Source organism: Borostomias antarcticus (assembly GCF_949987555.1).
Source record: "Borostomias antarcticus genome assembly, chromosome: 1".
Lineage (NCBI taxonomy): Eukaryota > Metazoa > Chordata > Actinopteri > Stomiiformes > Stomiidae > Borostomias > Borostomias antarcticus.
In genome coordinates this window covers 42,270,989-42,284,517 of record NC_140234.1, presented here as the reverse complement: position 1 = coordinate 42,284,517, position 13,529 = coordinate 42,270,989, and the positions used below count along the sequence as shown (strand labels likewise).

At 47.3% G+C, this 13,529-nt stretch overlaps 1 protein-coding gene across 1 annotated transcript; it reads right to left on the bottom strand.

Moving 5' to 3' along the window:
- Positions 1-578: 578 nt before the first annotated feature.
- Positions 579-4,188, bottom strand: ostn (osteocrin; the record flags this gene model as incomplete). The annotated part of the gene is made up of 3 exons (XM_084462077.1): positions 579-663; positions 1,285-1,508; positions 4,090-4,188. 3 exons carry the CDS (start codon positions 4,186-4,188, stop codon positions 579-581), a joined length of 408 nt encoding a protein of 135 aa, XP_084318203.1.
- Positions 4,189-13,529: the final 9,341 nt, after the last annotated feature.

Below are 13,529 nucleotides of genomic sequence, written 5' to 3'. Positions count from 1 at the left end.
ACAGTGTGTGTGTGTGTGTGTGTGTGTGTGTGTGTGTGTGTGTGTGTGTGTGTGTGTGTGTGTGTGTGTGATGTGATCACTATGACAGTGATATGCTTTTAGGATGTTTCCCTGCAAACATCACTGCGGAAGGGAGGGGAGGTATGCGAGGTTTCGGGGGAGACGGGGGGGTGGGTGGGGGGACCCACATCACATCAGAAGCGCTCTTGTTTTCGCCACAGCGTACGTGGGGTGATGGAGGGGGAGGAGAGGCCAGGGCCGTGGGGTGATGGAGGGGGAGGAGAGGCCAGGGCCGTGGTTGTGAGGAGTTGTGAGCTGTCCATGCATCTTCTACCTGTGGTGGTTTCCCTGCAGACAGAAAGCGCAGACAGGGATTCCCTTGTTTAATGCCGTTGACATGGCTCCAAAGCACTGCGGTAGGAACAAGTTATATATGGCTCCACAATTGATGTTCTCCATGGTTTCAGTGTAAGCACTGCTGTGTTGTGTGTTACCTACCCATGCATGGGGGCAGGAGGCCCTGTCTACCCTCGGCTGCCCTGCGTTACCTACCCGTGCGCGGGGGCAGGAGGCCCCGTCTACCCTCGGCCGCTGGGCAGACGGCCCGCCCCGATCCGGTCAATAGGAACGCTCACTCTCCTCCTTGGCAGCTCCACCACCTTCCTGTAGAGAGGGAAGAGGGAACCAATTCACATTCAATACACAGACAACCATTTGTACAGTAACTCACGCAGAGCCCACACATCAAGCCCCTTTATGTTTGAACGTCAACCATGGCTGTCAATCAAACATTGCCATTAAAAAAGACCAGTGTTTGAGATAATGGAAGATTAAAGTTGTTAACGTGTCGGGGGAGACAGCGCCCCCAGTGGTGGTCGTGTTAGGTAAGCAGGGGGAGGAGTCAGCCGTGGACAGAATGGGGACCTTATGCGTCATCTACTGAAAGATCACTCAGCCCTGATGCAGATGGGAAGGTATAATGGGCCCTATTCTGAGGCTTGGTAGATATTAAGGGCTTTGTGGAGATTTTGCTAATTGTTCTGCAACAGAAAGTAAGAGCTATAGCCTGACAGGTCAGGTCACCCCCCACAAGGCTGTTTATTACATGCTGAGATACTGGACATTATTATCATTAACTCTGCTTTTTTTCTCTCATCCTGTCTGTTCCTTCCCACATATCTGAGCCATATCCTGTCCTCTGGTGATACCTCTGCTTGGATCCCCATATCCTGTCCTCTGGTGATACCTCTGCTTGGATCCCCATATCCTGTCCTCTGGTGATACCTCTGCTTGGATCCCTTAGGGTCCATGGTGCTTATGGAGAGTCGGTCCAGAGGGGAGTTGGACCCCGGAAAGCTCCGCTTTCTCTTGGGCTCGATGACATCGTTCTCCAGTCGAACCAGGTGGTCCAGCAGCAGCAGCTTTGCCGTCAGCTGCCCGGACACTTTCTCCTCACCCGGGCGGTCCTGCTGCGGCCCGGATTCCTCCAGAACCACCTGGTCCAAATACTGCACAACCACAACAGGATGGATCATCATTCACTCTGATGTCTCTACACATAACCTTAACTGGCCCATACCCATAACCTTAACTGGCCCATACCCACAATCTTAACTGGCCCATACCCACAACCTTAACTGGCCCATACCCATAACCTTAACTTCAGCGCCGGGAATATCCCCTCTGAATATCTCACTCACAGCAACCAGGCCGGCCCACACCGGCCCACTTGAGAACCGGCCCATCGGGATTCGTCCCGAACGTCCCGATGGCCAGTCCGCCATTGGACACAGAACTCTGTACTGCACAAAACAGAAATATTTTAACCTGTACTAGTCAGATACATGCCAGGGAAGCCAGGAATAGGGCTAAACATGAAATTCGGTGTCCTTATCCTTTAACTGGCCCATACCCATAACCTTAACTGGCCCATACCCACAACCTTAACTGGCCCATACCCACAACCTTAACTGGCCCATATCCATAACCTTAACTGGCCCATAACCTAAACTGGCCCATACCCACAACTAGCGATTCATCAAGACAGATTGATGAAAACAACCGTTTCGCGGCAGAAAATAGATTTTTAGAAACTACATTCTTAGTGCCCCGACCACCGCCATTACATGGATATACTGGCTCGCGCTGGATTTTAAATTTCTTCTACATGCCTCCGAACTACACCAAAGTGATCTCGGTGAGTCAAACGTCTTATAATATGTCGTAAATAAGGCCCAGGTTGTCAAAAACAAGCATTGTCCTTTAACTTGCCCATACCCATAACCTTAAATGGCCCATACCCACAACCTTAACTGGCCCATAACCTTAACTGGTCCATACCCATAACCTTAACTGGCCCATACCCACAACCTTAACTGGCCCATAACCTTAACTGGCCCATACCCATAACCTTAACTGGCCCATAACCTTAACTGGCCCATACCCACAACCTTAACCGGCCCATAATCTTAACTGGCCCATACCCACAATCTTAACTGGCCCATACCCACAACCTTAACTGGCCCATACCCACAACCTTAACTGGCCTATACCCACAACCTTAACTCGTAACTTACAGTGCGTTTTGACTGCCAGCGCATTGTGGTTCTAGGTATCTACAGGAAAATGCATTGTATTGGCTCAAATCAAGTAATTGAAATGGTTTACAGTATATTCTGCTATTCTGTGGCTTCGTAGGACTACCAGGATCCTCCCTCTTAATAAAGTCAATCAATCAATCAATCAATCAAGCACCTATTGTATTTATATTTTGATACTCTTGCACTCTGGCTTCAACACTAGACCATGCTCTTCGGCACTTATTTGTTTAATGCACTTTTGAGTTCTGGCGAGTAGTAGTACACCGACTACCCACGTTATGCAATGAAATTATTTTAAATCGCTTTGTATAAAAGCATCTGCTAAATGACTGTAATGAAAAGTAATGTAATGTTTAAAGAGCATTGGTTTCTCATAATCAGGTAAAAGCCAATCTCCTATTGTATTTAAAGCCCAGCAAGCGTCATGTTTACAGGGTGAATAAGGGAGCAGGGGAGACTGAGTCTGATCTGCATATTTACATAAGTATGGGCCTGTGGGCAGTGGGCAGACCCCCGGGCGCACAGACCCCGTCATCCTCCTAATGTCACTCCTGTTCCTGCCTCCTCGGCGTATTTATAGCTCGGGCCACCGGCGGGGGTGATTACAGCCCGTCATCTCACATTCATTCCACATAATCAGATCAGCAAGAGGAAATGTCCTGGCTGTCAGAGGAGAGCCAGAATCAACATGCTCCCCTCAGCGCAGGGTAGGCAAACAGACACGCTCATAACATCTGACAATGATACCTCTTGTCACTACTGTCCTATGACTACCATCCTGAACAGAACATGCCCAGAGACCCATGGCCTTGCGATAATGGACAGTATTGCGATAATGGACAGTATTGCGATAATGGACAGTATTTCGATAGTACTGATGTATCAAAAAAAGTAGAAAAGTTGTTTGCGCCCTTTTCAAATAGTCCCAAAACATATTTTTTTATCAGGTGCTTGGGCCAAATGTATATGATAAAAATGGAAGACACATCGTACACTGACAGGAAACAAAGGGAATGTACTGATGTACCACGGTACATAGAGAACACTTTGTCTTACAGGACCACACCAAACCAGGAGCAAACGCAGATATTGTCAATCTGGAGTCTTCTAGGTTGATATCTGCTGAACGATGTCTGCTGGACTATCTTATCTACAGACCGTGCTCACTACGATCGGTCCTGGTGATTGTGTGTGTGTTCAATCTCACACCGGCAGCCAAGCGAGCAGCCCTCCTCCCACCTCTGAGCAGGATCTACCAGGACCCCTCCTCTCCTGGACAGGATCTACTGGGACAGGATCTACCAGGACCCCTCCGCTCCTGGACAGGATCTACCGGGACCCCTCCTCTCCTGGACAGGATCTACCAGGACCCCTCCTGTCCTGGACAGGATCTAGCAGGACCCCTCCTACTGGGACAGGATCTACTGGGACAGGATCTAGCAGGACCCCTCCTGTCCGTCTCCTTGGCTCCGTGGTGTCGGGCGCTCACCTCTGGGCTCTCCTGGCTCAGGCGCAGGCTGTCAACACTGCAGTGGAACAGGGTCATGCTCAGGAGATAGGAGAGAAGAACGCAGCTGACCCCCAACATCTGAAACGCACACACACACACACACACACACACACGCACCTGTACCATGAGCAGGAGACCCGGGAGCAGAAGCAGACAGTAGCAGAATACATAATGACTTTCAAATTTCAAATAGAATTTCAGCTGGTTTCACATACATGGGACGATGCCTGTTGTAATGTAGAGTTAGGGTCAGGGTTATGTGTTAGGGTAAGTTAGTGAATGTGCGTGTGTGCGCGTGTGTGTGTAAGTACTGTACTGTCTGTGTGTTCCCCTTTCGATGCCATCAAACACAGACAAAGTAGCGTTTCAGGTTTCTGTGATAGCGAGCTTTCTGTTTGCCTTTACCCAGCCTCCATCTGTGAAAATACCAGGGGCTCCGCTCCCTCGCCACCCTGAGTGTGAGAATGGAGCGAACGTGGCGTGGACACACCTCGTCCCTTCCCTCTACACAAACACATGACCTCAGAAAAACAGTGGGCCTAGCCCAAGTCTACCCTAGCCATAGCCCCAGCCTGGACCTCACCTCCACGGCTACACTATCCCCTGTCCCCTTCAGAAGACCCGCTAGGGGAGGGTTCACGCTGGGTTCGCATCCCTTTTGGTAACGCAGTTTCATAAACGTTTACTGCCGTCTGCTGCTTTCAGACTCCGTAAGCTTGCGGATCACAAAGGGTGGCATCTCCAGGGACGGGATTCCACCGACTGTGGGGCCAACCTGGTCTGCACTGCCCCCTTCTGGTACAGTTGGGTAATAACAACACGGGCATGAGGCAACCAACACACACACACAGTTACTCTCTCATAACTCCTTTCAGCTCTCTAACCGTGACCAACCTCTGGAGGTAAAGAAGGGAGTATTTCTGCATTATTTAACAATAGAATAACACACCAGGAACATGAGACATGCTGCTTCATTCTAAATCATGTAAAAAAAAAAAATCACAACCTCTGTTTAATTGTGATTATTAAACAGACAACACTATTTTACAACATAAATCCTACACAAGCCACCAATAAACTGTAAAAGCAGAGAGAGAAAGAGAGAGAGAGCTACACACTTGGACATTACTCTGAGAGGAAAACAGTTTCTGGTAATAGTATTAATGGTATATCAACTTTTTCAGGGTACACTAGGCACAGTATACCAGGCACATTTATACGAAATAAAGCAAGCAAATGAAGCAAAATGATAAAAAACTGATTACATCCTCATAGAATAACTTTTGGCACCCTATTTCCTGACATTTTCCTGAAATATATGAAGCGGTCCACTTTGAAACCATTTTGCATTCAATGACTGTAACCCAGGTTCACACACAGAGCCTGAGTTCCGAGCAGTGTGTATTGTCTAGCAACATCGGCTAATTTTAGCATTTTCCGTTCCCAAAAATAAACACCTCCACCCATCGCATGCACTATGTACCCCTACATTCTCTCAAAGACACATGCCTCATACGTCACAAGCATTCTTTATGCAACCCCTGAAATTCTCCCATTCACAAAAATAAAGATACAGCTTCCCATCAGATGTTTCACACTGTCAACAGAGTAATATCAGTATTAGGCAGAGTGCTGTGGATGTAGTTTGCAAACAGACTCACCCTTTGGCAAACCTTTCATTTATCATTACACACATTTAACTGGTATCTGTGATAGACACTTAAACAGCAACTCTAAAGAACACCTGCATGCATAGACATGATCATTTACACCTGTGCAAGTTATACACACACGTGCGCATGCACACACACACACACACGTTTGAGCAGATACGCTGGTGCAGAGAGACCTACTCATCCCATTGTACCCACCTTGTGTAAGGACTCGGGAACCCACACACACACACACACGGCACTGAAAGTTCCTGGAATTTCTCACGTTCCACTTTTCCCTCCCTTTGCTTGTTCCATCCTGATGTTGACTTTCCCAGTTTTATAGGCTCTCCTCAGGAATCTCCACTCCAATCGGTGGTCGCGATTCCTCTGACATCATTTCTCCTTGTTTTCCACTGCTCCTTGCCCTAAACCCTTTCCCTCCAACATGTTCATCCCCATCACCCAGCCCAGGCTATTACCTGCTAATGGGAGCTCTGGGGAGCAGCTGGGCAGGGAAGTGGGGGATGCTTGCCCCTATCCCCCCCCCCCCCCCCCGCCTCTCCCATAACCCCAGCAGCACCCCTCTCCCCATGTCCCTCTCTGCCCCTCCTTCAGTCGGCCAGCAGAGTTAATGTCCCAGAGAGGAAGGGAAAGGTCAGGTCCTGTGCTGATGAGCCTGCTTTGTAAATGACGGACTTAAAGCCACAGGGCTTGTGGATGTGGAGCGTAGCAGAGCAGAGTGGTGGGGTGGGGGGTGGCAGAGAGACCGTGCACTGTAGGTGACAGACAGACTTCTCCCCTCTCCCCTGCTGTGGTCTCTCACATCTCTCTCCCACGTCCATATACTTCGCAGGGATCAGCAAAGGGATGAGCTCCTATCACACAGGCAGAAATAAACCCTCTTACCCTTCGCCTAAACCGTAGCCAGGCGCTCTTGACTGGGGCCGTCCGGTGTCATGGCTGCTGAACTCTTATTACATGTGTGTGTGCCTGAGTTAACTCTGGATCTCTATATAAAACTGGGCTGCAGCCCAGGGAGCTCACAGTCAGGTCTCTGGCGGTTGAGAAATTTGACTAAACCAATCAGTCTGTAGCAGGAGGACCATCATAGTTATCACTATAGAGAAAACACTCGCGTAGGGGTTCTGTGTGAATCTATGTCGCTCAGTCCGAACTGCAAGGCAGAGCCAAAGCCCCTCTTCTCAGACCTGCAAACTCTGGAGTAGTGAAAAAGGTGACGACATACAAAACTAAAACCCTCTAGATTCACTGAAACTACCATGGTTAACATAAAAAAGGTGACTGTAGCCAAAAGGTGACAAGTTTGCAGGTCTGTCTTCTGGAGAAGCCCTGTCGTTCTCAGTGGGCTGTGGGGAATCCGCAGCAAACCTAGCTGACTTCTCGAACACTATATTTAAATTAAAACAGACCGCCAGCCACTTTTATTGCAGCAGTTATATTAAGATCCTTCAGGCAACTCAGAGTAAAACTGCTACAAGAGCCAGTATGAATGTACTGTATAAATAGCTGGGAAGAGCTGAAGACATCAGGATATCAGATGAGGTGGAATGTCTTCTCACTGTATATTCTGCCTCTCAGGCAGTTACTAATGGGAGAAGAGGAAGCCTGTTTCTGTACTTACAGAGATGGGGGATCGGCTGTGTTCCGTTTCAGAGTCCTGAGGATTTGGAGGGGAGATTTGTGTTAGTAAAGAGCCACAACACTCATAGTGTTTAACCACCATAAAGGAAACCAGTGTGTTAACACGCCTGTGTGTATAGTTAAGTGGTCAGTATGCACGCCATGCCTGACAGAATGTGTGTCGGCGTGCAAATGATGTGGATTGTGTTCTGGGAGCAGGGGGTTGTGTTCTGGGAGCAGGGGGTTGTGTTCTGGGAGCAGAGGGTTTTGTTCTGGGAGCAGGGGATTGTGTTCTGGAAGCAGGGGGTTGTGTTCTGGAAGCAGGGGGTTGTGTTCTGGGAGCAGGGGGTTGTGTTCTGGGAGCAGGGGGTTGTGTTCTGGGAGCAGGGGGTTGTGTTCTGGAAGCAGGGGGTTGTGTTCTGGGAGCAGGGGGTTGTGTTCTGGGAGCAGGGGGTTGTGTTCTGGGAGCAGGGGGTTGTGTTCTGGGAGCAGGGGGTTGTGTTCTGGAAGCAGGGGGTTGTGTTCTGGGAGCAGGGGGTTGTGTTCTGGGAGCAGGGGGGGACTTCAGTTGCTGCCCATGTGACAGAGGCTCCATGTTCCTCTCTGAGTGGAGACAGTGATTCTGCCGCAGCCCAAACAGCCGCGACTGGAAGGCTAATGCTCGATGATCGCTCCCACTTCAATTACGCCTAATGGCTTTCACAGAAGGTCCAGCATTCAACAGCCTATTGCGCTGTGATATTGTGGATGTGTGGTTAAACACTGAATGAGTCCATGTCCACATTAGGTAACCCCTGTTATTATCGTAATCTGTTATTATTGTAATCTGTTATTATGGTAATCTCTTCCGTCAATACTCTACTGTATCTGTCTGACGTGACTGGAGTATTCTACAGTATACTTAACACTTATTGTATTTTAGTGCACTTATTGTATTTTAGATTGCTATTCTTGCACTTTGCCTTCAGCACTAGATTATGCTCTTAGTCACTTGTTTTGGAAAGAAGTGCACTTGTGAGTTCTGGCAAGTAGTAGTACATTGGCCTTTCATACGTTAAATGCAATTATTGTTAGTTGCTTTCGATAAAAGCGTCAGCTAAATGACTGTAATGTAATGTAACTTAACCTTACAACAGAGGAGGCTCCTTGTCAACATTTACGATGAAGTAATTAAACATAGAATTAAATAAATGTTCTTAAAAATAATGTTGTGATTGCGTCAACACTGCAGGTACATTTGACCTATAAATCAAATCACCAACAGTTTTACAATGACTTACATGTTATCATCGGCACTGTTGTCCAAAGTACAATGGCATGGGGGACAGTGTATTACATTACAGTCATTTAACAGATGCTTTTATCCAAATCGACTAACAATAATTGCATTTAACGTAGGAAAAGCCAATGTACTACTACTTGCCAGAACTCACAAGTGCATCTCCTCAACAAGTGACTAAGAGCATAATCTCGTGCTGAAGGCAAAGTGCAAGAATAGCAATCTACAGTAAAATACAATACAATACAATACAATAAAAAAGAATAAGTGCTTAGGAGGGAGGATAGTTGTATCTTGAGAGAGGATTCTGGTGGTGTCCACATCGCCCTCTAGCCTCCATAACAATCGGCTTTTTTATCATAGCTTCTAACGGCAGATCAGGGCACTGCACGGAAAATATGTTTTTCTGATAGACTTCCATTCAAGAGTGTGTAGGTACCCCCAATTTACATTGACATAATATCATCAATAATCATACATACGTATCTGGAAATGACAGGAAATTAATTAAAGATTTTGAAATTTTCTGACAGGGATAGCGGGGGACCATCCAAGCTGTGGCAAGGATGGGACACTGCTGACCTCAACTGAGGAGGTTGTTGAGCGTTGGAAGGAGCACTTTGAGGAACTCCTGAACCCGACTAATCCACCCTCTACGATCGAGGCAGAGCCGGAAGATGATGGGGGGTCATCGTCAATTTCCCTGGAGGAGGTCACTGAGGTAGTCAAACAACTCCACAGTGGCAAAGCCCCAGGGACTGATGAGATCTGTCCAGAAATGCTGAAGGCGCTGGGTGTTGAGGGGCTGTCTTGGTTGACACGCCTCTTTAACATTGCGTGGAAGGCAGGGTCAGTGCCAAAGGAGTGGCAGACTGGGGTGGTGGTCCCAATATTCAAAAAAGGGGACCAGAGGGTGTGTGCCAATTACAAAGACATTACTCAGAATCACATTACTCAGCCTCCCAGCGAAAGTGTACTCTAAGGTGCTGGAAAGGAGGGTCCGGCCGATAGTCGAACCTCAGATTGAAGAGGAACAATGTGGATTTCGTCCTGGTCGTGGAGCCACCGACCAGCTCTTCATTCTCGCAAGGATCTTGGAGGGGGCTTGGGAGTTTGCCCAACCTGTCTACATGTGTTTTGTGGACTTGGAGAAGGCTTAAGACCGGGTTCCTCGAGAGGTCTTGTGGAGGGTTATGCGGGAGTATGGGGTGAGGGGGTCCCTACTTAAGGCCATCCAATCCCTGTACACCCAGAGCGAGAGCTGTGTCCGTGTCCTCGGCAGTAAGCCGTTTTCCTTTTGGGTGGGGGTTGGCCTCCGCCAGGGCTGCGCTTTGTCACCAATCCTGTTTGTGATTTTCATGGACAGGATATCGAGGCGTAGTCGTGCGGAGGTGGGTTTGCAGTTCGGTGAGCTGGGGATCACGTCGCTGCTATTTGCAGATGATGTGGTCCTGATGGCATCATCTGCCTGCAACCTCCAGCACTCTCTGGATAGGTTCGCAACTGAGTGTGAAGTGGCTGGGATGAGAATCAGCACTTCTAAGTCTGAGGCCATGGTTCTCAACAGGAAACCGGTGGTCTGTCCGCTCCGAGTAGGAAATGAGTCCTTACCCCAAGTGAAGGAGTTAAATATCTGGGGGTCTTGTTCACAAGTGAGGGAACCATAGAGAGGGAGTTTGGCCGGAGAATCGGAGCAGCTGGTGCGGTTCTGCAGTCGCTTTACCGCACTGTTGTGACGAAAAGAGAGCTGAGCCAAAAGGCAAAGCTCTCGATCTACCGGTCTATCTTCGTCCCCACCCTCACCTATGCTATCGTCATGAAGGGTGGATCAGAACGAGATCACGGATACAAGCGGCTGAAATTAGTTTTCTCCGGAGGGTGGCTGGGATCTCCCTGAGAGATCGGATGAGAAGTTCAGTCATCCGGGAGAGACTCAGAGTAGAGCCGCTTCTCCTTTGCGTCGAAAGGAGCCAGTTGTGGTGGTTCGGGCATCTAGTGAGCATGCCTCCTGGGCGCCTCCCTAGGGAGGTGTTCCAGGCGTGTCCGGCTGGGAGGAGGCCGCGTGGTAGACCCAGGACTAGGTGGCGGAACTACATCTCCGCACTGGCCTGTGAGCGGCTAAAGATTCCCCAGGCAGAGCTGGTTGATGCTGCTAGGGAAAGGGATGTCTGGGACCCCCTGCTGGAACTGCTGCCTCCCCGGATAAGCGGACGACAATGGGTGGAAGGATGGATGACAGCTCTACCCACTGGGTTATTTGATCAGCTAGTTGATCCGTACTTGAATAAATATATTTCTAATATATTTTGGTATTGCTATGAGGTAGTGGGTGTACACTGTATGCATATTAAATAGCAAATCAATTTTATATGCATTTCAGAAATGCATTGCTTTTCTATTCCTACCTGCATTGCTTATCTATTATTACTGAGACCTGGCATAGCGACATTTATATTTCTATAAACGAATTCTGCCCACCTGAATATGCCATTCAGCGAATTATCTCCCACCGCACCCCTATTACCTTAATGAAACAGTCAGGTGGATCTAATATAAAAAACCTGATATCCGTTCCAGTGAATATACCATCCAGGCCTACTAGTCAGGCAAGCCAGCACTTTTCTCCGGAAGCTATTTCAATGGCGATTCTAAATGTCAGGTCCCTACCAAGCAAAACTTTTCTCATTAATGATCTTATATGTGAACGTAAATTAGACTGTATGTTCCTAACTGAAACCTGGCTAAATATAAATGGACCAGCAGCCCTCATTGAAGCCTCTCCTCCTAACTACAGCTTTTTTCAATCTATCAGAAGTGGGGAAAAAAGGTGGAGGAACAGCCACAATAGCTACAGATGCCCTCAGCTGCAGGACCATCTCCTTTGATGATTTCGCCTCTTTTGAATACCACGCTATTGTCCTAAAATGCCAGCCCCCAGTTCTGGCAGTAACCGTGTACAGGCCTCCCAAACAATGCCCTGCCTTCTCTACAGAATTTTCAGAACTCCTGTCCATCATCCATACAAATTATGATAAGATTATCATCATTGGAGATTTCAACATACACGTAGACACTGAGGCGGACTCGAAAGCTAGGGACTTTATCAACCTCCTAAACTCCATGGATTTTACCCAACATATCTCTGAGCCAACCCATAACCGCGGCCACACCCTTGATCTAGTTATTACTAAGGGCCTGACTATCACTGTTTCCTCTATTAGTGACCTCGCCCTCTCCGACCATTTCTGTATCTTCTTCACTGCATTGGTTCCTAAAGTCAAAAGTAGTACTGAGCGCTTTATCAAGAAACGTTATCTTACCTCCACAGTAGCCGATAGTTTTAGAGAAATAATGACCACAAACAATTTATCAACTCCAGAAGTGGGGCCCTTAGCAACTATTGAAGACCTGGCAACCACCTTTAACACCAGAGTAAGGGCAGCCTTGGATTCTGTAGCACCTATTAAACTGAAAAGGATCACAACCAATAATAAAGCTCCATGGCGAAATGAGGAAACATATCAACTAAAGAGAACCTGCAGAAGTTCTGAGCGTATATGGCGAAAAACCAAGCTACAGGTCCACCATGATATTCTCAAAGAACATCTCTCTGCTTTTAATAAAGCAATAAGAAATGCAAGGAAAGACCACTTCTCAAAATTGATATCTATCAACCGAAATAATTCAAGAGTGCTCTTCTCAACAATTGATAGCCTAATAAACCCTGCCGTAAAAACACCTGATAACCTGCTCTCTACCTCCAAATGTGAGGAATTTGCAGCTTACTTCAGAGATAAGATTATGAATATTAGGAGGAATATCACTCAGGAAAGGCCATGCATCCCGTTCACAGATTCTCTCCCTCCATGTAATGGACATATGAGCATGTTTACACTGATGGACACAGAAATGTTGAGAAAAGTAGTATCCAAACTCAAAACCTCCACATGCCTGCTGGATCCCATCCCCACCGATTTTTTCAACTATTTTTGACTCTGTATCCTATGACATTTTATCCATTGTTAATGACTCCCTATCTACAGGTGTCTTCCCACCAATACTTAAAACTGCTCTGGTGAGACCCGTACTGAAGAAAAACAACTTTGACACTTCAGTTTTTAGCAATTTTAGACCAATCTCCAACCTTCCCTTTTTGAGTAAAATTCTGGAAAAAATTGTTTTCAAACAGATTAATGATTTCCTAGCTACAAGTTGTACCCTTGACCTTTTCCAGTCCGGCTTTCGTGCCCATCATAGCACAGAGACGGCATTAGTCAAAGTTGTAAATGACCTGAGAATTAATGCTGAGCTGACCTGAGTGCAGCCTTTGATACTATAGATCATGCAATCCTCATCGAAAGACTGGAAAAGTGGGTTGGCCTCTCTGGTCCAGTCCTAAATTGGCTTAAGACCTATCTAACCGGTCGTGATTTCTTCGTTGCCCTCGGTGAATATAGCTCAGTAAAGATACCTATGACCTGTGGGGTGCCCCAAGGATCGATCCTAGGACCTCTACTCTTCAGCCTGTACATGCTGCCCCTTGGCAGTGTCATCAGGAGGCACAATATTAGCTACCATAGCTACGCAGATGATACCCAACTCTATATTTCCGTAACACCCAGTAACTACAGCTTGGTTGACTGCCTTTTCAAGTGTATAACAGATATGAATGTATGGATGTCACATAATTTCCTCCAACTAAACCAGGACAAAACAGAAATACTGATCATTGGAGAAAAAGCTGAAAGAGAGAAACTAGCTGCACACTTAAAAACTCTGGAAATTGACACCAATTGCCAGGCTAAAAACCACGGTGTCATACTTGACTCAGATCTTAATTTCGA